The 24,931-nt window shown below is 42.1% G+C and overlaps 2 protein-coding genes across 13 annotated transcripts in view; one reads left to right on the top strand and one right to left on the bottom strand.

Annotated features, from left to right (window-relative positions):
* Positions 1-21,193, top strand: part of SETD4 (SET domain containing 4) — a 29,738-nt gene extending 8,545 nt beyond the window's left edge. Inside the window, exons 1-12 of one of the 8 annotated variants that reach the window (XR_010376039.1) lie at positions 10,114-10,475; positions 11,432-11,534; positions 12,513-12,608; positions 13,550-13,587; positions 14,518-14,606; positions 15,246-15,675; positions 16,470-16,644; positions 17,329-17,410; positions 17,775-17,855; positions 18,849-18,972; positions 19,485-19,619; positions 19,883-19,970. Coding sequence is in view for 6 of the 8 variants with exons in the window: in XM_064471424.1 (XP_064327494.1) it covers positions 11,465-11,534; positions 12,513-12,608; positions 13,550-13,587; positions 14,518-14,606; positions 15,246-15,675; positions 16,470-16,644; positions 17,329-17,410; positions 17,775-17,855; positions 18,849-18,972; positions 19,883-20,017 (1,320 nt within the window). In the remaining 2 variants the exon portion in view is untranslated. Of the gene's footprint in view, positions 1-10,113; positions 10,476-11,006; positions 11,535-12,512; positions 12,609-13,549; positions 13,588-14,517; positions 14,607-15,245; positions 15,676-16,469; positions 16,645-17,328; positions 17,411-17,774; positions 17,856-18,848; positions 18,973-19,484 lie in introns of those variants that run through there. The other 7 variants (XM_064471424.1, XM_064471416.1, XM_064471407.1 and 4 more) reach the window with 7 other exon arrangements.
* Positions 1,909-10,169, bottom strand: LOC104039819 (carbonyl reductase [NADPH] 1). 5 transcript variants are annotated; one of them, XM_064471457.1, is made up of 4 exons: positions 10,013-10,169; positions 8,616-8,935; positions 4,958-5,065; positions 1,909-3,174 (listed from the first exon to the last, which is right to left on the bottom strand). In XM_064471457.1, exons 2-4 carry the CDS (start codon positions 8,899-8,901, stop codon positions 2,738-2,740), a joined length of 831 nt encoding a protein of 276 aa, XP_064327527.1. In that variant the 5' UTR covers positions 8,902-8,935; positions 10,013-10,169; the 3' UTR covers positions 1,909-2,737. The 5 variants fall into 5 exon arrangements, with proteins under 5 accessions (XP_064327527.1, XP_064327563.1, XP_064327538.1 ...); XM_064471493.1 differs by lacking the exon at positions 10,013-10,169 and adding an exon at positions 9,818-9,954; XM_064471468.1 differs by lacking the exon at positions 10,013-10,169 and adding an exon at positions 9,767-9,845.
* Positions 21,194-24,931: the final 3,738 nt, after the last annotated feature.

The following is a 24,931-nucleotide window of genomic DNA, read 5'->3' as shown; positions in this document are numbered from 1 at the left end:
CCAGGCCCCCTGCCATTGCCACTGGATGAGCTTCTCCTGCATAAGCTCCTTCCTGACTCTGAATGGTCCCGTGAACGGCCAATATTTTCTGCCTCTTGTTTCTACCTCCTGCAGCTGAAGTTGTATCCACACAGCTGATTCTCCTTCCTCAAGTACCACACCACAGCGGCAAAGGTTGTGAAAAGATCTGTCCTCTGTTCTTCTTTCTGCTCATACCAGAAGAAACTGTCTATATTACTATCAATTTCACCATGAGGAATGACATTTCTGGAGATGGCTGCCTAGCCATCATCTCCCACTTTGCTTCCTTACCCTGAAACAGGGTAAGTAGGTTTAACAAAGAACAAGCACTGTGAAAAGGCTTAATATAAGACTTTGAAATACATATTTTGTCAAACTTTCAAGCTTACAATTTATTTGGCGTGAACGTAAAAAAAACCAACCCAGATCCTGAATTAGATTTAGGAAGTTCAACTTTATAGAGCTTTAGAGACCACAGGGGATATTTAGAAACTAAATTGTATTTAACAATGGATACCATCCAGCTACAGTAAACGAACCTGGGACTCTTACAGGCTGGTCTTTGCACAAACCATATGAAAGCTGGGTCAAGGTTTGTTTGGAAAGTTTGTACACGCCACTCAGTCGGGCATGCAACTTTTCAAACTTAATGACTCAAGCAGCATTTCAGGTGTGAAGAACCAGGTACGATTCTCCGCTGTTGGACTACATCTCCTAAAGTTGTGCACAATCTATTACTAAATCAGAACAGCCATGTTTTATTTTGCTGAGATACCATTAACACAATTAGAAGAGCATACACAAACTGTGGTTCTTCCTGTTGTGCATCGGAATGATGGTCAAGTTACTGTATTAACTAGATGGGTTTGGAGCTATCATACTGTAGGCAGTCTGGCAGTAGTACAAAAAATGCATTAAAAAACTTTATACAGGGATTTTGTAACTGATCTGTTGCCCTTAAACTAAAGCCTCAGATTTTTTTCTTCACTGACAATAGATTAATATGAGAACTTTTGGGGCAGCCCTCATCCTGCTCTTCAGTGAGCTCTGGGGCATGACTCATTTGGCAAGACTTCCATCATTATAAAAACAATAGCTACTGTATCCTTAAAAGACCAACTAATAATCACACCTTTGTTCTGTGCTGATAAGCGATTACCAAAACCACACATATTTCTGTCTAACTTCTTTTGATCCAAGGCTTTCCCAAACACAAACTGTACCAGGGAAGCCAATGTAAAACCCAGCCAGCTAAGCCGCTTTGGCATTGCCCTGCTGACTCCTGATTAAGAATTAACATGTCCATTACTGATTTGTCATTATTAATGACAGATTTATAGGCAATTGTTTCCAGCTCCTTCAGCTTCTCACAGCAAGGGGAAGAGGGAAGCAGCAGAGCACGGCACAGTGTGCACTTTGCCTTGCAGGGAAGATGGGCCAGGGCCTGGAGCCCCTGCCGTGGCTTTTGTGCTGGCTGGCAGGACATGGTGGAGAAAGCGCTGCACGGTTACAGCCTGGGTGTGACCAAACCCCACCTCACTCCAGCCCCCCCCCCAACCTGGGGCTGTCCCAGGTGCCATGCCTCTGCTGCCACATGGCTCCACCTCTACAGCTCGAGGTGCCATGGAAACATTTCAAGATTTAGCATTTGAAATGCAACAACCAATATTTAAAATGAGAAAACAAATTTGGTCCTCTCCATGTCACTGCTTCCTCTACTTGGGATTTTGCTCCGATATCATCATGGTAACCAAAACAAGTTCATGTATTACAGGGTAGGACTGAAATAGTGTTGTAACATTTACTACATGGAGAGCACTTAATCTAGGTTTCTAGTAAGGAAACTTGTGGCTGTGCAATAAATGAACTGGAAGTCCTGAGGAAGAGTTTGCTATATCAGTTCTATAGTTTATTTTCTCTTTATATAGTCCAAGCATCACACATCCCAGCTACAAACTTAACTGCAGAAAAATCAAAGTGAATTTTCAAACACTATAAATTTTTAATATCAGAATTAGCCAGTTGGATGAATACAAATCAGTAAGTAATCATTTCTTGACATACATATTAATAAAGCCAACTGATTAAGTTCTATTAATGGTATGTTATTGCTATTTTTATTTTCACCTAATTCTATTTTGTACTAATAAGGAATGTCTATACAGCAGTGATTCTGTTCTGGTCTTATTAACCTCCCCCTAAACTGGTCAGACTGTAGGACTCAGATCAATCCCCTCCCCCCTTACAAAGCCCTGCGCAACCTCAAGAAGCAACTACGGTTCCTAGAAAGATCTATTGTGTTGAGAAAGCATAAGGCATCTGCTTCTTCATCCCAACTCCATGTCAGAGATCTGTCTCAGGGAAGTGGGAGAACAGCTAGCAATGATTTAATTAAGAGTAAATTCAGGTAAACAAGGTCAGGCACGTCTACATTAGGGCAACACCAAATTAGCCTGTATCGTCTGGGCTGGATACCCACAAATCAGATTTTGGGCTACACAGTCAATGTTGTGAGCAGGCTAATGGAGACTGTTGGGAAGCGTATCCTAGTGTAGACTTAATCCCAGAGGACTACTATAACTGTAACCCTGATCCTAATGATAAAGGACCCCACTGCTGCCGCAGACAGGATGAGACTGCTCTGGGTAAACACTCTATCGGGGCACAGGCTAATCCACAGTCATATAAGCACTTGCATGGGTCCACATACGTAAGCTCACCAGGTTCGAACAGTTTTATTACTAACAAACTGGCCATGAGGACCATCAGCATCAGAAGGCAAAAGAGCCAAATAAACTGGGGTCTCAGCCCCTTCGTCTGGTGTTTTAGGGGCTTTAGGACCTGCCATGTCCGTTCTCACCCATCCAGGACAGCAGGCGTTGAGAAGGATGTGGTCACCTTTTCTTTTCTCATTTAACATCCGGGCTTGAATCCTGGACAAGACTGTGACACCAATTTTGGATACCCCATAGGCAGTATTTGGCCAACCCTCTTTCTCATGCACACTTTTCTTGGTATCTTCCACAAATTTGGTCATGAGTTCCACTAACTCATCCTCAGTTATTGTGTCGCTGCGAAACTTTTGCTGTAGTTCTTGGCTGCAGCCTCCCAGAGCTGAGCTACTTACCATACTAGAGACATTCACCACTCTACCTGGTAAAAAAAGAATAAAGACCAATTACTTTTATACACATTAAACAAGCCTAGACACTGAAGTGTGCTTGCCCTACAGTTACGTATTCACTACTTTGGTGAATACCTGTCAAATATTTTGGGTGGGCTATTTTGCAGAGCTTCTGGAAAATCCCAGTTCACTCAATGTCAAGTGTTTCTCGTGGATTCCATTACAGAGAGTAATTTAAGGTGTGAAACTTCAAAAGCTCTCTGTTGAACTTCAGATATTCTTCCAGGAAATAGCCTATCACAATCTGTAGGCATATTCAGAGTATTAAGTGGCTTTCTCAGTAACGGCAGCCAGAATTTATGGTCAAAAGTTCTCACTTCCACAACAGCTCAGGTGAAGTACTGTGAGAGTATACCTCAAGAGCTAGAATAATACAGAATTCAACAAAAGCAATCTGCCTCTTAATGCAGTGAGACCATCAGCTTGTTTACAGAATACCTGAAGATTTACAAATTCCAGCATGCAAACCTGCAGTAAGCTATTTATCTTCCAGCACTCTGGTACAGAGGAACGAGTCAGCTGAATCAGTAATTCACTCGTCTGCCCCAAAATTATGTTATACCATTTCACTTTTTCTTGCTAATTCAAAGCCATTCAGGCTATGAACTAGGGAATGAACATGAGAGTTTAGATCTTAAAAGCTACAGAAATTAATCCTTTCTGTTAATGACTTTAACAATGCATTTGTCCTTCACACTTAGTACAAGAAGACTAAATTGCAATTTTGGCACTGTTTACTCTCTCCCCTACCAGCCCCCAAAATTCATTTACTCTATCTTTTCCTTCCTCCCTAGGGAATAACAGTTGCCTCTCCTACTCGACTTCTTTGCTCTTAAAAAACCCAGATGTATTTAAATGTTGGTATAGACAACATTTCATTCACAGCAGCAAGCTTATTCAAATATCCATGAAAATATTTAGTGATCACAAGTCTTGAAAAGAATTGTACTAAAAAAACCCCTTAGGTTTGGTGTGGGTATTGGATCCAAATACCCTTCTTTCAAATCAGCCATGCTGTGTCAGCAGCATTCCAGGGCACCTCCAGTGCTCCCAGGTTTCAAGAGCAGGAGTGTTCTGTGCAGGACAGTCATCCAACGGGTACAGATTTCTTGCATGTTGCTAATGCCTCTTTCATAATGACGCATCCATCTTCTTTAACCCTGGTCCATTGTATTTACCATTTTTGGTAAAGTGCTTTCGTCCCATTCCTCCTAACATCAACACAATCACAGTAACTTAATGTACATCTTCAAGTGCCATTTATAGCTACATCACTAGACACTTGTAAATACAGCAAAGGCTGGGATCTAGATAGAGACAGAGCAACAGCCTAATGAAAAGGTTTCTTCAGCAGTAGTAAGAACAGGCATGTCACAAACTCAGCTGAAACACTTAGGTACTTCCTTATCCTAGTTGGATCATCAGAATGTCCTTTCTGAAGCAATAAGAATTTAGGTAGGCAGATACCATGGAAAGAACGTGGGTAAGCTCTTCATGTCTTGAGGGAACCATGAGAATTCCACTTCAATCCGCAACAGAATAATGTGACCATCTTGAAAGTGCACGCAAATACACACAGCAGAATTGTTTTGGGTGTCATAAAGGCCATCTGTTCTCTTACCTACAGTACAGCAAGGTACGTTCCTCTTGCTATGGGGCAGTGTGCTTCTGAGACAGGACATTAAACTCTCCCATTTAATGAGGACCAAAACTCACATAAAACTATTTCTCTACTTGTTATGTTACACTTACCGTAAGGCTTCACAAGAGGCAACAATTCTGTGCAAACATTCCTGGTTCCAAAAAAGTTTGTCTTCAGTGTAACCTCTGCTTGGACCGCAAATGGAGCTGTGTCATGAACTTTTCATAAGAGGTGGTAGCAAGGGAAGAAAAATAAATAAAATTAGAATTGTGCTACTGTTTGAAAGAAAGTTACCAAACTACTAAAACCCAAAAGTTTATCTTAGTTCCTTTGTTTTGGTAATTAAGAAATCAATTAAAATACATAATAAAAGCAGCAACATCACTAACACATTCTTACTAACAAAAAAAATGCAGCTTTGCAATATTATATTAATAATGAGCTAATTATGTTTTCACCTCTTCTTAGCTGAAGGCTTTAGCTTTGCCCCAGGAGAGTCAGTTTTATCACTCTGCAGAGTCATTTGCCAACCCGCAGACCGTTTGTCTTTCTGCCTTTTATATGGAAGAGACGAGGAAAGACTTCTCTTGCAAGGTGTGCTGCCCAACCTGCCCACTGACCTGCCTGTACTTACTCACACCCAGCACTCAGTCTGGGCTGCCACAACCACATGCAAGTAAACTCTGAGGTGCCCTCTCCTTTTAAACGCATAGCACAGCGCTTCACCGCCATCCTAACGTACCAGGGGAGGGGATGGGGCAGAGGAGAAATCAAAAGGGAAGATCCTGAATCTAGGATGCTGCCACTGAAGATGCAAAAGTTAGACTGCCACCCCGGCACTAACACGGAACACCAGGACAGACTACCGTTTCTACATCCTGATTCTTATGCTGTCATGTCATGGGTTCTTAGCTAGGACTTGAAGTCAGAGCACTGCCAAACTGCAACAAACACTGTAAAAGCCTCAATAAAGAATGCAGAGCTAAGATTTGGTGCAGTCTAAAACAAAACAAAACAAAAAAAACCCCAAGCAAACAAACAAAAAAACAACCAAAGCCCCCAAGCCCCAAAACTGATAAACACTTGCATCGTAAATCACCCCCTGAACTGACAGATCTGTGCTACACAAGCAGAAGAATGGGAATTGGCCACTAGGAAAGGGAGCTGATTTAGATAAGCATATGCAGACCATAGAACTGTGTTGTTAGGGTATGATTTCAGACAGAATTCACAGCTTGCCACTACCAGAAGTGGGGTAGGATGTGCTATCAGCTGACAATTTGGCTCAGCAATAAAACCATATGCTATGCATCCTCCAGTCTGAGGGGGAAGTAAGAATTAAAGTAACAGCATTCTTCTGCTACAGGCTCTATCTCTGCAGTGATGAAAGCCACCTACATAGATTAGGCAGGTCTTCACTTGTCTCCATAGCCCAGACCTATGTACACTCAACAGAGAAGCAGTAACAGGTCATTAATACTTATTGTAGTTGTGTTTTTATTTCAAGCTTTAATGGCCGACTTATTTTTACTATCAACCAATGGGCACCAATTGCATCAAGTTTTGGAAATCGCTTGCATTCAAATCAGAGACACAAAGCCAGACCATGACCTATTGCAAGAGTTGTGATAGCAGGAAAAGAAAAGAAAGTAAAAACCTACATAACTCCAAAATCCTGCTTCCATACCCACCTCATAATAGAGAAGCTTCCCTACACTCCAAAACCCACTCATTTGTCTAGCAAGATATATTACTTGCAAAATCTGATAGATACACTCTCCCTTGATTTAACAAGCATTACCAGAACGACTGTTCTCACAGCTCACCCAGAAGGCAACCCATAGACACAATCATTTCATACATGAACAGTTTTTGCTGGATGGAGGACTTTCCTTGACTACCTGTAGTACAGCACAAAAACTGAACAATAAATTAAATTTAACGTTAAGTCTAATCTTTGGCAGGCAGCAATGATGCTTAGTACTACAATAAAGAAAGGAAAGCATAAATTTTGGGATGGTAGCAGAAACCTGGCGAGGCAAGAAGCAAGCTGGGGTAGAAATGGCAGTGGCAGAGCAAGAATTAGAGCCAAAATATGAGATAAGCATCACAGCAAGTTCTTACACACTAGAGGTGTTAAACCCTCTAGCCTCTATGCTAGATACTTAGAGAAAAAGTTACAACTGGCTCCTCTATCACATTTCTTAATTTTATGACCTACTGCTGACTCATAGAAAGTTGTCAGCTTGAAGAAAGTCTAGGTTAAACATCTGGAAGTAAAGGAAGTAACAGGAACTCCACTGGTCAAGCTATTTTACCTATTTATTTGTTCGGTGGCTCCACAATAACAAACTGCCTCTCACAGATGAGCTTTAGCAAATCTTGCTGCAGAAATCTGAGGAGCTTTTATTTCACCTGTCCAGATACCCACCCTGATGGAGGCTACAGCTGCTGCAAAGTCAGCAACACCATGCTTCAGTTGCTGTAGTTGCAGCTCAGCCTTGCTCAAACTCACTGTCACTAATAGGTTGTGCTAAGGCCCTGATTATGAATTGAAGAAATACTGATCTGAGCACCTGCAGGATTTATAAGTGGTAAGCATGGACAGAGACACAATCTTTCAACTGTTACTGCAAGGTTTTAACACCTCTCTATCTTGAGCACATCCTGGAACTCAGACAATTATATTAGGAGTTGCCTCCTAATAAGCTGACCTTGAACACAAGCAATCTTCCTGCAAAGTACCATGCGAAAGATACAGCAACTGGACCTCACAACTCTATTACCGCGCTCCCACTACACGACGAGCTCCATCTTCAGCAGTAGGTGAGGTTTGATCCACACTACCTGACAGGCCTCCTTAACTCAAGCTGTGAGCAGAGGAGTGAGCACAATGCTGTGCTTGAACAATTACATGTCCTAACTGGAGATCAGGCAGAGATTAAAAAACAAAGAAAAAAAAACCAACACCAAACACCCCCAAAAACAACCAACCAACTAAAAACCCAGAACATATGGAAAGAACAAGTCTGTACTGGCAGGAAAGTGAACTAGTAGCCATGCTTGCGACTATCTGGAGCTAACATGATTCTCAACTTTTTATAAATGCCCACAAAGAGAATGCACTCTTCTACTTTACAACAGCCGTGTCTTCCTCACTTTCCCTGCCTTCTTTTTCACTAGAAGATGAAAGGCTTAAATTCTTGCTCAGCACAGCAAGACTTAGGTTAACTGTTCTATAGGTAACTGAATGGCCTGAGAAAGTTAAACATCAGTAAAGATGACAAAATCACCCAGGGCCAAGGTTCTTTTTAATCAACTGGAATCCTTGAGCAGGTAATGCCTAGAACAAAGTATAAGGCTTGCAGAAGAGAGAAAAAACAGATCCCCAAGGAACACGGCCGATATTCACACAGATGATGGGCTCCCATGGGCCTGGTGAAACTCACGGGCACTGGGGCAATAAACCCAACTCTACTCAAGTGCTCTGTGTGACTAACGTATTTTCATGCTCTGTATGTGATGCAGACACAATACTCAAGGGAAGCACCTTTACGTGCACAGCTAGCCCAACTAATGGTAGAGCATTTCACATTGCCCTCTCATCATGCTTAAGAAGGTAGGCAGCTTGGTCAGCCAAAAAAGCAGAATGCCACTGGCACAGAAGTCCCGCATAAGTAACTTTATAAAACCCAAGTAGCTTTGTAAAATCCTTGATGCATCTACTATCCTTCTCCACAGCACATAGGCCTATCCCAGATTTCCTACCTTTGAAAGCAATCCCTGCATTGTTAACCAGCACATTCAGCCCTCCGTATTTCCCCATTAGGAAGTCACGGAGAGCTCTGATGCTCTGGAGATCATCAATATCCAGCTGATGGAAGTGTGCACGCAGCCCTTCCTCCTGGAGCTTTGCCACTGCTTCCTGGCCACGGCCGGGGTCTCGGGCTGTCAGGTACACATCCCCTGGGAACTGCTTGCAGAGAGCCCGCACAATAGCGAATCCGATCCCCTTGTTGGCCCCGGTCACCACAGCCACTGGCACATTGGACATTGTCCTCTCTGATTGTATGCCGAAGTGACAGTAACTGAAAACAGCAAAGAAGAAAACTGCACACTCAGATGGACAAAGCTGGCTATTTGAAAGTAGATTAAAGTGGCTTTTTTTTTTTTTCTTTAAAATCCTATTTAGAATTCCACTTTGAATTATGTAAAACTACATTAGAGTGCACACTAACTGTAACAATAAAGTAGCAAGAGGTATGTGCAGAGAAATACACATTTGGTGTTAATGTTTTGCAGAAAGCCCAACCAGTGATTGGGTAAAAAACCTCAAGCAAACAAACCAACCCAAAAAACTAAGTCAATGCCTAATCTTTAGTACTAAATTAACTTCTGAAAGGATTAAGCTCTTCTGCACATACACCTTACAGTAATACCATTTCCTTCTTTTGAGGATATTCAACTTGTTCAGTTCAAGCACTGATATAGTCAAAGCTGAAAAACTCAGGTTCAAAAAAAGGGGAGGAGCAGCTTGATCTTCAAGTGTCAGGCAGGAGAACCAATTCTAACATTTTTAAGAGTGGAGAGATTCACTACAGACAAAGTTTCTTCTGTTTAACACACCAGTTAGCTCTAGATACAAAGCCTGCTTTTTTCACAGGCATAGCACACTTAAAGATGTATTCCCCCATAAAAGCAAGTTTAAACTGCTGTTTTTGTTCACTTCTGACTTAATTGCCAGCTGCCTTCCAAATCACCTTCTAATTAACCACGAGCAGACATCTAGCGAGAATGAAACCTTAACCAGCTCCTAAAAAGCCTGCCCAGCTACTGACTGGCTTCACCAGGGCCAGGAGCCACCCTCCCGCTTCACCATCAAGGTCGCACCTCGCTGCAAACCAGCCCGCCTCACTCACTACCACCTCCTCAAGCTCGGTTTTTCTCTCTAACGGGAAAGCAAAGCAAACCCGGGAGCTCCGATGAAGCCCGACTCCTCACAGGACTCCCCGCGGGACGATCCCGGCCGCTGACGGGCTGCCGTTACGCGCCCTGCAAAGGAGCCGAGGGCGGCGAGGAGCTGCGAGGCGGGCCCGGAGGGGCGGCGGGGCCGGAGGGTCAGCCGGCCCGCTCTCCCCCGCCCACCTAGCGCCAGCACCGCGTACCTTCCCCCTCGCTCCTCAGCTCTGCGCGGCGGTGAGAGAAGGACGAGCCAGCCGCTGGCCACACACGCTTACGCACCGCGCAGGGGAGGGGAGCGCGCTTAAGATGGCGGCGGGGGAGCCCCGCCTCCGGCGGCGGGCAGGGGCGGTGCGGGTGGCCGGCGGCGGCGGCGGCGGCGGTGGCGGCAGGCTGCGGCGGTGGCGGCGGGACCTGCGTCCTCTCCGGGAGGTGGGCCGGCGGCGGGTGGGCGGCCGTGAGGCGGCGTGGGGGCACTGGGCAGCGTCCCCATCTCTGCCCTCTGACCCGTCTCACATTCAGCCCTGGAGGGAATCAGGAGCTGGAGCCGCTGTTGGGCTGCCGAGGGGAAACGCGTTTCCTCGTCACACTCTTCAGTCTCCACCGCCTTAAAATGCGAGAGGGAACGGACGGCCCTAAGCGGTGCTCGCTTCGCTTGGGCGATTCGAGGTTTTGTCTGTCAGACCAGGAGGTGGGGGGGAGAGGCCTAGTCAGGTGGCGGGGAAGCACCGGGGCTTCGGAGGGGGATGGCCTGTGCCGTGGCCAAGAAGATGTTTGGAGATGAGGGCTTCCCCTCTTCCCTCAACCCCATCACCCACCCTCGTGTAGGGGTTTGCTAGTCGTATGTAAAATGTGTTCATCTGATTCGTGTCAATATGGAACAATGCTGGAGTCACGCGGTGAAGTGTGACCTTCTAGCATTTGACCGTTCTGTTTGTGCTTGTGTAACCGAGGGCCGTTCAATTGACTTGTTAACTGTCTTAATGGTTGGAATGTTGATTGGCGATTTGGGTTGATGGTGAAGACAAAAGCGTGACCCAAAATTGATCAGATAACTGGGGGGGCTGGCGCCTGAGATGGTGTTTGGGCCAGTCGGGAGGGCGTCCTCCTAAAAAAGATACAATTCAGTTGACCTTCAGGGACTAACAGTGGAGGCACCCTGCTGCAAAGAGGAGTGACCAAAAAGACTTGCCCCCCACACCCGTAAAGAGCATGCGGGCTAATCTACATGGCAAGCGTGGCTAATTTAACTACGGCTGACCAACGGCAAGTGGGATGCTTATCACTGACCAATGAGTGTAAACTTAGGCGTGTTTTTACTAATTGTTATTAATTAAGTAACTGAATATAAACCCTGTATTTTTGTATGACGGTATGCACGTTAGGCAGAAGGATCCCCCGTGCATCCAGCGCTGCTTGCTTGTCTCTATTCAATAAATTGTAAACTTTGATTGAAATTCCGTTGAAGGCTAAATTAATTATAACATCATATGTTTTCTAAACCTTAAAAGAGGCAGCTTATAAAACAGGCACTGCTCTGATTTATTGAGACAAAAGAAACATGCAGTATTTGAAAGGGACTTTCAATATTTTTAAATAATCTTTTTTTAATTGTTTTTATTCAGCTTGTCTAAATAAGGTGAAATCTGTTTCTTAATATGAAGAAAAGCAAAGGCCGGACAGGTCGAAAGAGAAGAAGAAAACACTTGCAGAGTTCTCTGGACGGAGGTACTGTCCCTGGAAGTACTAGTGCTGGTGCGGCCTCACCTTGAGTACTGGGTGCAAGCTTGGGTGCCACAGTACATTAAGGATATAAAGCTACTGGAGAGTGTCCAGAGGAGGGCCACGAAGTTGGTGAAGGGTTTAGAGGGGAAGCCATATGAGGAGCAGCTAAAGTCTCTTGGTTTATTCAGCCTGGAGAAGAGGAGGCTGAGGGCAGACCTCATCGCGGCCTGCAGCTTCCTCACAAGGGGAGGAGGAGGGGCGGGCGCTGATCTCTTCTCTCTGGTGACCAACGACAGCACCCGAGGAAATGGCAGGAAGATGTGCCAGGGGAAGTTTAGGTTGGGTATTAGGAAAAGGTTCTTCCCCCAGAGGATGGTGGAGCACTGGAACAGGCTCCCCAGGGAGGCAGCCACGGCACCAAACCTGACAATATTCAAGAAGCATTTGGACAACAGCCTTGGAGACATGGTGTGAATTTTGGGGTTGTCCTATGCAGGGACAGGAGTTGGACTCAATAATCCTTGTGGGTCCCTTCCAATTCAGGACGTTCTATGACTCTATGATTCTACTGCTAAAGAGTAGAACAACCAGGTTTCTTTGTCATGGTGTCATATTGTGGTGAATATTTGTCAAACACCTTTGTGCTTTGAAAATAACATTCGTAAATGTTAGCTTTTTCTATGCAAATATTCTAGCATTAGTTTACAGTCCCAAATAGAGCAGGGTGAATATTGTGAGCTCTCTATATAATTCTTAAATTCTTTGACCTTGACTGTGCTGAATAACTCCTACAGTTCTGAGAGCTCCCAGTGCCCAGAGACCCAGAACTTATTAAGCTAGTTCAAGGGGAGCCTTTCTTGCTATTCTGTTATGCTATACTAAAATACAGTTTTTCTGACCATACCATAAAATATTTCAATTTCCTTTATTTTCCAATATAGTGCTATTTTATAGCATCAACCCCCTCTTTTTTATTTTTAGTCAACTGCAGTTACAAGCTGGAATGCATTAAACTTAAGAAGTGGCTGAAAGACAGAGGATTTGAAGGCAGTAATTTAAGGCCAGCAGAATTCTGTGGTAATGTGTTAATTATTTATTGGTGGTACATACTTGATTTTTCTAAGAATGTTAGATTCCTGCTTTCATTTTGAATCACACACATGCCTGGCACCAAGAAAAAAAAACAAACCAGTTACTGTTAGTCTGTTAAGGACTTCTAGTATATGCATGTGAATGTCATTTAACATAAACAAGTAGGTGTGGTGGCCCGAAGTACCATAAACTGTTTCATATATAAAGATGGTATTGTATAAAACTGTAGTATGAGAATACTGTAGTGTGCTATAAAACATGCACACCTATGTTGAATTCCTTGCAGCAGTCAAGATTTTAAGTGTTAGTAGCACAGTTTTAAAGAAGAAAGTAATAGCTTTTAAGTGCTTCCAGTATCAGAACCTAACCTTGTAATAATTTCTTCACCTTTTTTTCCATGCAAGCTCAGCAGATCTAGTGACACAGCAAAGTAAATAATTTTAGAGCTGGGATTCACTTAGTACTGTTTACAGTAAAGGCATTTACTTTTATTTTTAATCTTTAAGCAGATTATGTTTCAAAAACTTTTGTAATATTAAAGAGAGAGTATGAATCAGATAAAAAATATTGTGACTACAAATGGTAAAGTTTTAATTAAAACTCTGAAACCAAGAACAGCAGCCAGTGATGAAAGATGTGTTTAAAGAAAAAATTGGGGAAAAGAAATTGAGTAATTGCTAGAGCTGGATGGCAAGTGTTGCAGAGAATGCAGGGGAAGGGCTTTCACTGGGTCCTGAAAAGTAAAAAGAGAGTCAGAGAACAAAGAAATGACGTATATATCTGGAACAATCCATAATTGGCTTTTATGATTTGTAAGAGACAATGTACGTACTTTTAGAGCTTTTCCTTGCTGGCCTGTTAATTTATTGCAGTTTAGCATAGTCTCCTGCATTTTACTACAAGCATTCTCTTTGTTCTTGCTTCAGATACAGGAAGAGGACTGATGACAACTAAAGCTCTTCAGGTTAGTAAGGTTGATTCTAATGCAAGAGCTTCTCGGGTTCTTTGAGATGCAATGACTTTTGCAACAAGCAAAGCTCCAAATTCCAGACAAGGTCTTCATGGTCCCTGTTGTGAATGTAATTTCTAGCCTAATACCTGTAAGATGATATCGTTTGTACCCTGATGACTTGTAGGATGAAGGCATTCCTGTACTCATTTACAGAGATTTAGTATGTAGTCTTGTGTTTCAGTTTAAGGCAGTCAGTGGCTAACTGAAACCAGAAGGAGCAAGCCCTTCTCCTTTTCTTATTGGAGAAATGGTGTGTGGAGAACAGTGTATGTTCTCATGCTGGCTCAGGGTTAGAGCCAGCAGCTGAGGCCAGAGGCTCAGGTTATCCACAATGCTGGGAGTCTGCAGTGAGTAAAGTGAGAGCTGGACTCAACCGGGCTTGTCCAAAATAGGGAAACTCAGGAGAGGAATGGGAAGGGGAGAGTATTGACCTGATTCATGTCCTCTCGCTACAGGCATGGACACATTTGGCTCAAGCCAGGCATGAAAGCTAATTTACATACACAGCAGTTTGGCAAGCAAGGTCAGGATAAACATGACCTAAAATATACCTACCACATGCTGCTGTATTGATAGAAGTTCAGGTATTTGTGAGATCTAATCTAAAATATGTCTTGGTACATAGAAAGTGAGTAGCCAGGCACCAAACTTGTTGTGAACAGCTAACATTCTACAGGTGACAGTTCCTACTGACTGCAGTTGTCCTCCTTCCCTGGACTGTGGCTGTCTTAAAACCATGCCAGTTTCCATCAAGTTTGGATCTCTCTGCTTCCTGACGTTAGTGTTCTCTGAGGAATGTTTCTCATGTAGTAGATGAGTCATTTGCTCTTGACCTTTAATATTCGTGTTGTGTGTTGTGGTTTTTTTTTTTCTCCCTCAAAGGCAGGGGATCTGATTATTTCATTGCCTGAGAAATGCTTACTCACCACGGGCACTGTCCTTAGTAGCTGCTTGGGAGAATACATTATGAAGTAAGTGAAAAGTGACACTTTATGGGTAAGCTGGCCTTCCCTGTGGGTTGCTTGTTAGTAGATTAATCATATTAAGTAGTGGTAGGGCTTTAAACTGCATACCTTAACTTGTACGAGTATTTCTTGTGGACTTTCATGCATGTGGAAAGCTCTGATAAGTAAGGTTTGGGCACAGAATATCCTCTTTTATCTAGGCAGAGCTAGAGGGATAGTACAGGCTTGAATTTGACCTGCCTCTAGAGACAGCCTGGACCTAAATGCCGGTTATTAATGTTTTCTTGGGAATTTGTGAGCATGCTTCAGTAGGAGAAGGGGGATAAAATGGGGATGCAAAGCAGTCGCATGAACGTGGCCTTTTAGAAAATTCAGAACAAAGACTTATGCTGGACATTGAGTATGTGTTATGTATCCTAAAAAACCCCAGCACCCCAGAAAAAAACAACCCAAGAGGTGAGCCAGCTTTTATAGCCCCTTTGAAATAATCAAAAGGACTTGGAGGTGAACTACAAAGAAGTTTAAAATAGAAGCTATTTATAACATTTAAAAGAACTAGAAGAGAGATAAAATACTGCTGCATCCATTTCGTATTTCACTTCTGTGCATCTGCTGTGTTGGTATTTTTATTTTATTTTCTAATAGATGGAAGCCTCCTGTATCTCCTTTGATAGCACTGTGCACATTTTTAATAGCAGAGAAGCATGCTGGTGAGAAGTCGCTGTGGAAGCCGTATCTTGATGTTTTACCCAAGACATACACTTGCCCTGTTTGTTTGGAGCATGATGTAGTAAGCCTTCTTCCTGAACCTTTAAGAAAGAAGGCTCAGGAGCAGAGAATGACGGTCCATGAGTTGTATATGTCTTCCAAGGCTTTTTTCTCTTCCCTGCAGCCATTGTTTGCTGAGAACATAGGAACTATTTTTAACTACAGTGCTCTAGAGTGGGCTTGGTGCACTGTTAATACCAGGACAATATACATGAAACATTCACAGAGGGAATGTTTTTCTCTTGAGCCAGACGTTTATGCATTGGCACCATATTTAGATTTGCTAAACCACAGTCCAAATGTTCAGGTAAGAAAGTAAAAATAGATCACTTAATTTCTTTGTAAATGCACTATCTCAAAACAGTATGCATTTGTGTGATGGATTAGGAGTGTCTGGAGATCAGTGAGCGATCTCATAGTGGGAAAATTGTCTGTTGAGGACATGCACAGGCTGAGTGCTTGCAGTCCGTATCTGCCCTGGAGGTTGTTACTCAGCACAAGGCAGTTGAATAAAGGTGATTCAAATGTTTCACTTTATGTAGCAAAGCAAAGTGACAGCCCACAGTGGGTGAAATTTGTGTCTGGGGTAGCTACTGGCAAGAGCCACTTGCAAATGTAACCCTACTCTGCTCTACCAAAAGACTCAGCTCCTGAGACAAATCTCTAGTTACGTGGTCCTTTTATTACTTCACCTCTAGCTGAAGCTTCTGGGCAGCCTTAGAAAAGCGTATAGAGCAGTTCCACCTTATGTCAGGGACTAGGTGCCAACAAAGAGCTGGGATAGGACAGAAGCGGCCAACTCTGCATGAAACCATCTTTATTTACGGATTTGGAGCCTCTGTAGTAAGTCTACACAGTGGGTGGCACATCCTGCAGACTAAGGTTTTGCTGTCTGTTCTTCTTCCTGCTAGTATTTATAGAGTAATCCTGGTATAGAATTGTCCAAATGGGTTGCCTTTTCAGACATCTCTAACACTATCTGTTTTGTTCCAGTGTTAGAGAAATGTTCAATAATGTTGGGTTTTAATATTCAAGGTCTGATATCTTTTTCACCCTGTCTTCCTGTCAAGAGTAAAACCTTTTATTTTTAACTTCTCAAAGGTAAAGGCTGCATTTAATGAGCAGACAAGAAGCTATGAAATTTGGACAAATTCACAGTGCAAAAAATATGAAGAAGTATTTATCTGCTATGGGCCTCATGATAATCAGCGACTACTACTAGAATATGGTTTTGTTGCCATTAATAACCCTCACAGCAGTGTTTATGTTTCATCAGGTTGGTTTTATAGAGTGTCTTGACATTGAAAAGTACAATAGTAGAGAGCAGAGTGTCTGAGCACGTTAATGCTATCTGTCTTCCACAGGAGATATGGGTGAAAAGGGGTAATTAAAGAATAGTGAAGAAGTTCATGCATTTGCATATATATATATGTGCGGTGCATGATATGCACAATGCTTATTAAGGCATTATGATTTTTTTTTTAGTGCCATCAAAATATTTGTGTGTATTTCCAGGAAGTGGAGCAGAGTTTGATACCACTTTGAACTGCATAGAATTTAAGGATCGGAGTTTTAAAATCAAAAGTGTTCTTTGGTAACTTTTTCTTTTGTAAAATTGCAATTCTTACCAGCATGTATGTAGAGCTTCCAAAGGGGGATGTCTTAGACTGTACCATTTACTTCAGGATTTAAATCCTGATCCCCACAAAGTGAAGTTGCTGAGAGTGGTTCATAACCTCAGTTTGAGTCAGGATTTCCATTATAAGGATAGAATCCTGGAGATTACTGATAGCTTTTGACAAGTAGATACATTTTTCATTATGTTAAAATTCACCAAAATGTAACAGGTTTTCGTCTTTGTCCTGTAGCTATTTGAAAAATATGGTTGAAATATCATTTCAGAATCGAGGTTTGTGGTTTCTTCTATTTAATCAAATATCTAAAATGTGTTCTTATGCAGATACTCTCCTCAGATATTTTCCACCACAGGACAAGCAGAGAAATGCAAAACTTTCCATTCTAAAGGATCATGATTTCTTAGAGTAGGTATCAGGAATTTTTTGTTTCCCTGTGGGCTTTCTTCTCAGTTTTTCTTGGAGTCAAATTTTGCTTCTAGTATCAAAGTCCAGCATAAAATAATTATTTGGGTTTTTTTTAACAAATTGATTTGCTTGCTGTTTGTGAAAGAATGTAGAAGTGGTAACCACCAATATTGAAGCTTCTCAAGCTTAGGTTTCAAGGACCAGGCTGTCTTCTAGCTGTGGACAGCATCAGAGTAAGGGGAGTCAAGGAGTCCTCTAGTTCCGAAGAGCAGATCTTCCCTTGTTGACAGTTGTCAGGAAGAAAGCTATCATGCTGTAAAAGATCACCTACGCTTTCTGCATCTCATCACTTCTGACTTTTTAGAAACCTGACTTTTGGATGGGATGGACCATCTTGGAGACTCCTCACAGCCCTCAAGTTATTAAGTCTTGGAGCAGATGAATTGTAAGTTTTAGTGCTTTTTGAATATTTAGACAATGTGCATGCGCCTTTTTGCTTTATTTGCTCTTTGCTGGCTGTGTGTGAGATACTGGGACAGTTGTTTCAGATCTCCTGTGTTTTATCTCATTGACTCCAGGTGTGAATTGAAAGAGGAAAGGCAGAGAACACTACATAATGTAAAGTCATTGTGTATTTGCTGCTTTGGTCTTTTGATTTCTTGTATTAAACAGTAGACACACCCCATTGTTTTCCCTTTCTATTTTGAGAACCAGGTATTTAAAGTTCAGACTCCAGACCTTTTTCCTGTTGGTTTGATGAGACTTTAATGCTATTGACCTTGCTTGATTTCTTTAAAGCATGTGTTCCACAGGCTGCTTCTGAAATTCTAGTGCCAAACAAATGGCTGAAATCCATCTCCAGTGACTGTCAGTGCAGTTTTGATCACTTGTCCTAAATGGCCAATTTGCCTTAAACAGCATTAATAGAAAATGGTTACCTGAGCTTTGCTTGTAATGGTAAATAAAAAAAAAAAAGTTTTCTCTTGTTTAAAGATGTTTATGCTTTGAAGATTCATTGCTGAGTGGAATAGGTTGATTATATGAACTGAAGTAAATCCCTGTGGTACTGGTTTCAAGCCCATGAAATGCATCAGTATGTAAGGCGAAGTTTAGCAGAAGCCATGCTAAGAGGTCCTGAGTGAACAGCTCTTACTCCTCACTGGTGCTGCTGAAGTTGGTGGCAGCACGGCAGAGCAGTAAAGACCAGAACCATTGGTCTAAGTGCAGGCTGTGGCGTTGGCTGAAAGGGTAGGGGTGGAGGACTGGAACTGCTGCTCAAGACCATTAAACCATTAAATCTCTCTTCTCTTTTGCTTGCCTTTGCTGTGTACCTTTCTCGTGTATGCTGACCCTACTTGCCTTAACATGACCATATGTTTATCATTCAGTTGGGGAATACAGTAAATGATTGTGTGTTGTTCAAACATTTTTGTTTTAGTACTTGCTGGAAGAGAACACTGCGTGGTGATGTGATTTCAGCCAGAAATGAACAGCAGACTTTGAATATAACAGCAAAAATATGCCATTTTTTAATAGAGGAGACACAGCATGTCCTTCTTCAGGTAATTTGACTGGAAGAACAAGGTAGCTCAGGTTCCTTTCTCTCCTAAGGTAAATGTACAGCAGTGTAAATTTCTGGGGTGAGAACGTAGTGATAGAGGGAATTGACTACACTGGGGTGGTGTAAGATTTGTTTCCAGGGTGACTGACAGCACTAAGTTGCTCAGCAGAATTTGTGGCTGCTGCAAAGAGAGGAACCATGTTACAAAGCTTACATGAAGCCCTATAAACAAGTGAAAAGTGTTTATCCTTGCTCTGCCTACGGTGTCAATGTATTTGTTGAGGTTACCTCTTCAAAGAAAATGCAGGATTGTGTGAGGTGGGCACATAAATGTTGCAGACCTGCTACAAGTGCCTTGTTGCAGAAGGTGAAGGCTGCATTCGTTAAAGGCAGTCAAGCCAAATGAGCTACCTGTGTCAGCCAGTCTCCTGTGAGGGAGGTCTGTACTCTTAGAAAAACAATCTCTCTTTGCTTTCTGAATTTTGGCAAACAACATGTGTACCTAATGTCAAGTTGGATAGCTATCATGGAAGAGGGTTTTTAAAACCACAGTTCTGCAAAGGAAACACATATATGCACAAAGTATGAGGTGAATCTGGTCTTGAGCAACATTGTGAGGATAGTATGGACTTAGGAGCCTCATATCAGGTGAATATTTCCCTTCCCTTTCTCTCCTTGTTTTTGATCTGCTTCCTATCCATGTGATGATTTTTTTCCCCTTTTTTCTTTTTCTTTCTTTTTTTTTTTTTTACTATTACAGTTTCTCTTGTGGAAGATTAAAAAAATTACTGTATTTTGACATAGTTCATGGAATCCCTGCCACAGATGAGCTTTCCACAAATTTTATGTTCATGCCCTCTATTACTAAAAATACAGATCATGTAATTTTGTCCCATTTGTATAAACTTCAGATTTCCCAGTTGAAAAGGAAGAAAGAGAACCTCAAAAACCACCTGGCTTTGGTAGAAGCACTACACCTGGAAGATCTGAACATACTACAAAAATCAGCTGAGATTCTTTGCAACTTGAATGTGGCAACCGCTTGACCCATCTGGAGCTGTGATAGCTGTGGCTGGTTGGATCCCATTTGCTGAGGACATGCCTTGCTCAACTGTTCTAATGGACCTGAGCAGCAAATAATATAAAAAGTCATCAGAATATGACTAGTTTTGTTCACAGGGTCACACAGGACCCAGAGTCTTATTTTGTTCTTTGCTGACCTTCTTCAGAAATATAAAAGGTTAGTCCAAATCCTAGCGGGGAGCGCAGGTGGCTTTCATCAGATCTGATCCAAATCACGCTGCTGCGAGCAAAACGGCTTCTGGGGTAATTTGAGCAGCCCTGGGATTGCAGGCTCCAGCAGTCCGAGTCTTTACAGCTGCCTCTGTGTCTAAAGCATGGATCACACACACAGTCAAGCAGATACTCCTCAGCATCTATTTGAGCTCTGGCACTTGACAGGGAGGAAGAGGACAAACCCGCTTATATTTGCCCCGTACTGATCCTTGGCTTTTTCCCTGAGGTCTGTATGTGTTCCCAAGACTTGGCAGTTCATGTAGTGCCTGTTCATCACTGGGGTAACAGAGGCGGAGGAGAGCACAGATCAGCCCTGTTGTGACCAGCTCCAAACCATTCCCTTGACAGTTCCAGCCCAAATGTTTCTTGAATGTAAGGAAGTGTGAATTTCCCTGTACTCTCAAAGCTCCCTCCAGACTCACTAGTTCGCGTTATGACTCCTCCTGCTGGGAATGAGAACTGAAAGGATGTATCACTTTGAACTCTCTTGTTTGGAAGACCACCCAGGTGAATTATTCTGTTTCCATTCAGTTCTGGTGATCGTACTGAGAAATGTTCCTATCCTGTCTACAAAGGGGTAATCTCATCAGCTGCCTTTCAGTATTAGTTCTGTTTAAGTAGGGAGCTTGAGCTCCCTACGTTGTTTAGAGAAGAGAGAGACTTCTTCAAAGGCCATTTCAAGGCAGGACCCTTATTTAAGCTGTATAAACTTCATTTATAATCATGAATGTGTTGTGATTATTTTCCATTTTGTGGGGAATCACATTTCGTAGAATTTTTTGTTACTATTTATAGCATTTTTTAAGAACTGTGTTTTTAAAGAGTGGGGTATTTTGTAAATATATTGCTTCATTTTCTACAAGACGTCTCTGTTTTTGAAATAAATGAAAATGTATACAGTAGTAAAGGCATTCTAGCTAATGGTATCATTTAAGGAAAAAAATGCAACAAGTGAAAAGCGTTAAGTGTTCAAGCTCAAATGCACTTTCAGACTGTCTTTGGTGCCTTGTGAACAAGAGCGTTGCTGTGTAAGCTTGCTTGGATTTGAGGATTCCAGAGTGTTTCCCTGCTTTTTCTTCTTTGTTGGTCTATTTGGGAAAGGAAACAACTTAATACCCAGAGCTCTAAGAAGGGCCTTTCCTCACTTGGAAGGATGTGTTGGTTTAGTTTTAAAAGATGCGGGGAACAGAGAAGTGTAACTGTTTGCTGTTACTCAGTTTCCAAAAACAAAAGTTCTTGGTTTTGAAGTGCCATCTTCATAACGTCTTCCTAGGATTAGGAAATTCTGAAAATAAGCTATTTTCTGCCTTGTTTATCCTAATGCACTAAGACTTTTATACAGGCTTTCTGTATTGTTCATTTGGAGATGCTGACAGTGTGTGGTTACTTTACATTTCAGAGCAGAGGGCAGCATGAATGGGTTGGGAGAGCAACTGAAGTGCTTTCTAGAGCCAGAAGTATATTTATTACATTCCTTGGGCCAACTTACTTTCATATTTGCCTAAACTGTGGTTTTAACCCCTGCAAGTCACTTGGCACCATATTTTAAACTCTAGTCAGTCACATTCTGAAGTACCTCCTGGGGTGAGATGACTGGCTGGCTTTGGGAATGCAATCTCTACTAATCTCACCGAGGGCAATTATCATCAGCCTGCATAAGGGTCCTTCCATACCACTGAACTTGGCTACAGCAGAGGCAGCAGGGCTAAGACCCTGACCCTGCGACTGCTGCCCGTTCATTTTGATTAGGTCTGCAAAAAGGTCTAGAAAATCATGGATGATATGGAGTGGGTGGATGGTGACTGAGCAATCACAGTGCAAGAAGTAAGGGCTTTCAAAGGAAGCTTGAAGAAGTCAGGTTTGAAACTAACAATGGGGTAACAAATCTGCTGAGGTTAATAAGGAATGTGGATACAAAAGTTGACATGGGTGCAGGGCGCATAAGCATGGAAGGCAGAGCTGCTGGCCGCCACCAGCTAGCCAGACAGCTTCAGTGTTATGTAGTTCCCTGATCTCAAAATGCTTGAAGGTGGGGAGGTAAGTATTGCATGTGCTCGACCTCTGCTTGTGTGTTGGTGGATACTGTGGGAAGCAGGGTGCTGGGCTGGAGGGGCCCTTGCTTTGAACGTGACCTACAGTAGAACTATCTGACATCTTTTACTTTTCATAAAAACTTTTTCATTCTCTAAGAACAGATGTGTTTCTCATTTTATAATTTTATAATGAGACGGTACCAGAGTTAAAGAAGATAAGGATGTTTGGTTAGTTTCGGGGTTTTTTTTTTTCTTCTTTTTTTCTGGAGATGGCTATTTTAAGAACAACTTCTGTACAATGTGGCTTGCAAGATGGATACTAGTTTGACAGAAGTTTATTTGCTTCAGTGTTGTACTATAGACTACACATGCACTATAGACTACACATTTATACCAGGTGGTTTGAATATGGGCTCTACTTCTGTAACTCCTACACACCCTCCAGGCGGTGCAGGAGGGTAGGCAGTATAAACAGATTGTCTGTCTCTTGCATGTAAGCACAGCGGTAAGCCCTCAGCTTTACCTTAAGCACTGTAGCAAGTGTTCTGAATAGAGCCGCGTGTGTTTAATGTCAAAGGCAAAATCCTGCCTGAATAAACTATGGAATTGGAACTAGAGCTTTGGTAACAGACATAGGCAGCAATGGATTTTTAACAGGAATAAACCAAGTCATGATTTGGCATTTATGTGTATATATATGCCTAGTCAGCAAAAGCTTAAATTCTCTTTTGAATCAAACCTAAACTATGTGCAAGACAGCGCACCCTAAGCTGGGCTAAGAGCTACTGAGGAAGTAACTGCACTGGAAGTGCTCTCCAGCTGTCTTACAGAACACTAAATCAAGTTTTTTAAAAGTGAAGATGCTTGCTGTCAGCCTTTACTTTAACTAGAGCCCCTTTGAGCTGCAAACATCTTAATCATTTAGCTTTAGTGATGTGTTGTTAACATTTGGCTCCGGCTCTCTGTTAGTCTAAGAAGAGATTTAGCTGTGATCTTAATGTGGAAAGAGATACTTTATTTCCCTCTTTGTATAAATTTCCTTTCAGATTGTATCTGCAAATCTCAGCAATAGTAGGAATAAACCCCAGCTTTCTACCATTAGCAATACAAACCTGGTATAGACCATGGCAGTGGGCTAGATTCTCTTCCAGCTTGTGCGGTGTTAGTAAAAGTAGGAATGCGTTCTGTGACTGCAGTGAGAACACCGGGTTTGGGTAGGTGTAATGAGGGAAGCTTTATTTTTTGTGATAAGAGACAGAAATGGCACACATGATTTTGGTTTGTTTTTCTTGTTTTATTTTGGTGGTGGTTTTTTGTGGTTTGTTTTTTTTTTTTGAGGAGGGAGTTAATTTAGTGCAGTCTGAAGTCACTGAAAAATGATAAACATGAAACCTCATGACAGTATCTTTCCTGTGTCAATTTATGTAAATATGGCATGGATTTTCTTTGATCTTCTGCAGAGAGTGGCTTCTAGTTTACAGTTTTCTCCAGCTGTAATGTGTGGAGATCATCCATCATTGCTAAGTGCCTTTAGACCTGTCTGTTTCAGGACAAGATAAAGGAGTATCAACTCTCATACCCTGATAATTAAAGCTTTTAGGTACACTATGAAAACATTTCAAAGATGACATTCCCAAAGAAAGGGCTTTTTAAAATGATGGCTCCCAGGGTATGTAGCCCCCCCCTACCTAGAAGGTGAAGAATACCCATTTAGAAGTGCCACGCTTTGGCATAATTTGAAGTGTTTGTTTGCACTCAGTGCATCTATGACTACGGTGATGAAGATAATGAACTCTAGGACAGACAGAAATTGTCCCAACAGAACTTTATGGGTTTCTTTACACAATAAATGTGAACTGAAGTTGTTAAAAGATTTATAAATTTTCCCTTGGTTTGGACCAGCAGTTGGATCTGAACCATGTGAAATGCGTGATTTTTATCATTTCAGTAGAAAAGCAGGGAAATCACAGCTCAGTGGCTGAATTCAGCTAGAATTTGATTTTATCCCTAGCTAACAAAGCTTAGGTGGCATCAGTCTGCTGCAGGTTGGAGTGGAAAGAAAAAACCATACATTTCCAGTTCATTCCACTGAATGTTGTAGTGGATACCTGTAATTCCAGAACTGAGTTTCAGAAAGCACGGCAATGAGCTATATTCAGTGGAAGAGCAAAGATCCTCAATGAAGCCCAAAGTAAATCGTGTAAAACTAATGCAATCTCTGTGTTGTCCACTAGATGATGCAGCTGTACTACAGAGAAATTAGAGATTACAGTATTCAGTTGTAAAAAGTGTTGTCTTCAGTGATACACTGTGGTTGGTATTAAAGAAGTAGTTGAAAATGTAGTTTTATTTCTGCTGGTTTCAAGTGAAACTTGTTGCTTTGCAATCTTTTATCTTTTCTCAGTTTTACTGTATTTTAACTTTGTTGGAGTTGCTCCTCTCTCAAGTTGAATCATGTCATTCTCCCCTGAAACTATCACCCGAGACATAACTAATTGTTCCAATCACCCTTGTTACATTAACTTGACCTTAATGGTTCAGGTAGTGGGGTTGCAATGAAGAACCGTCTGCTCATGTGTTGTTTCTTCAGATATTAGGGGCCAGATTCATCTTTTGCACAGATCTCTCAAT

This window comes from Phalacrocorax carbo, chromosome 1, assembly GCF_963921805.1.
Source record: "Phalacrocorax carbo chromosome 1, bPhaCar2.1, whole genome shotgun sequence".
NCBI lineage: Eukaryota > Metazoa > Chordata > Aves > Suliformes > Phalacrocoracidae > Phalacrocorax > Phalacrocorax carbo.
This window is presented reverse-complemented; position numbering and strand designations above follow the sequence as displayed.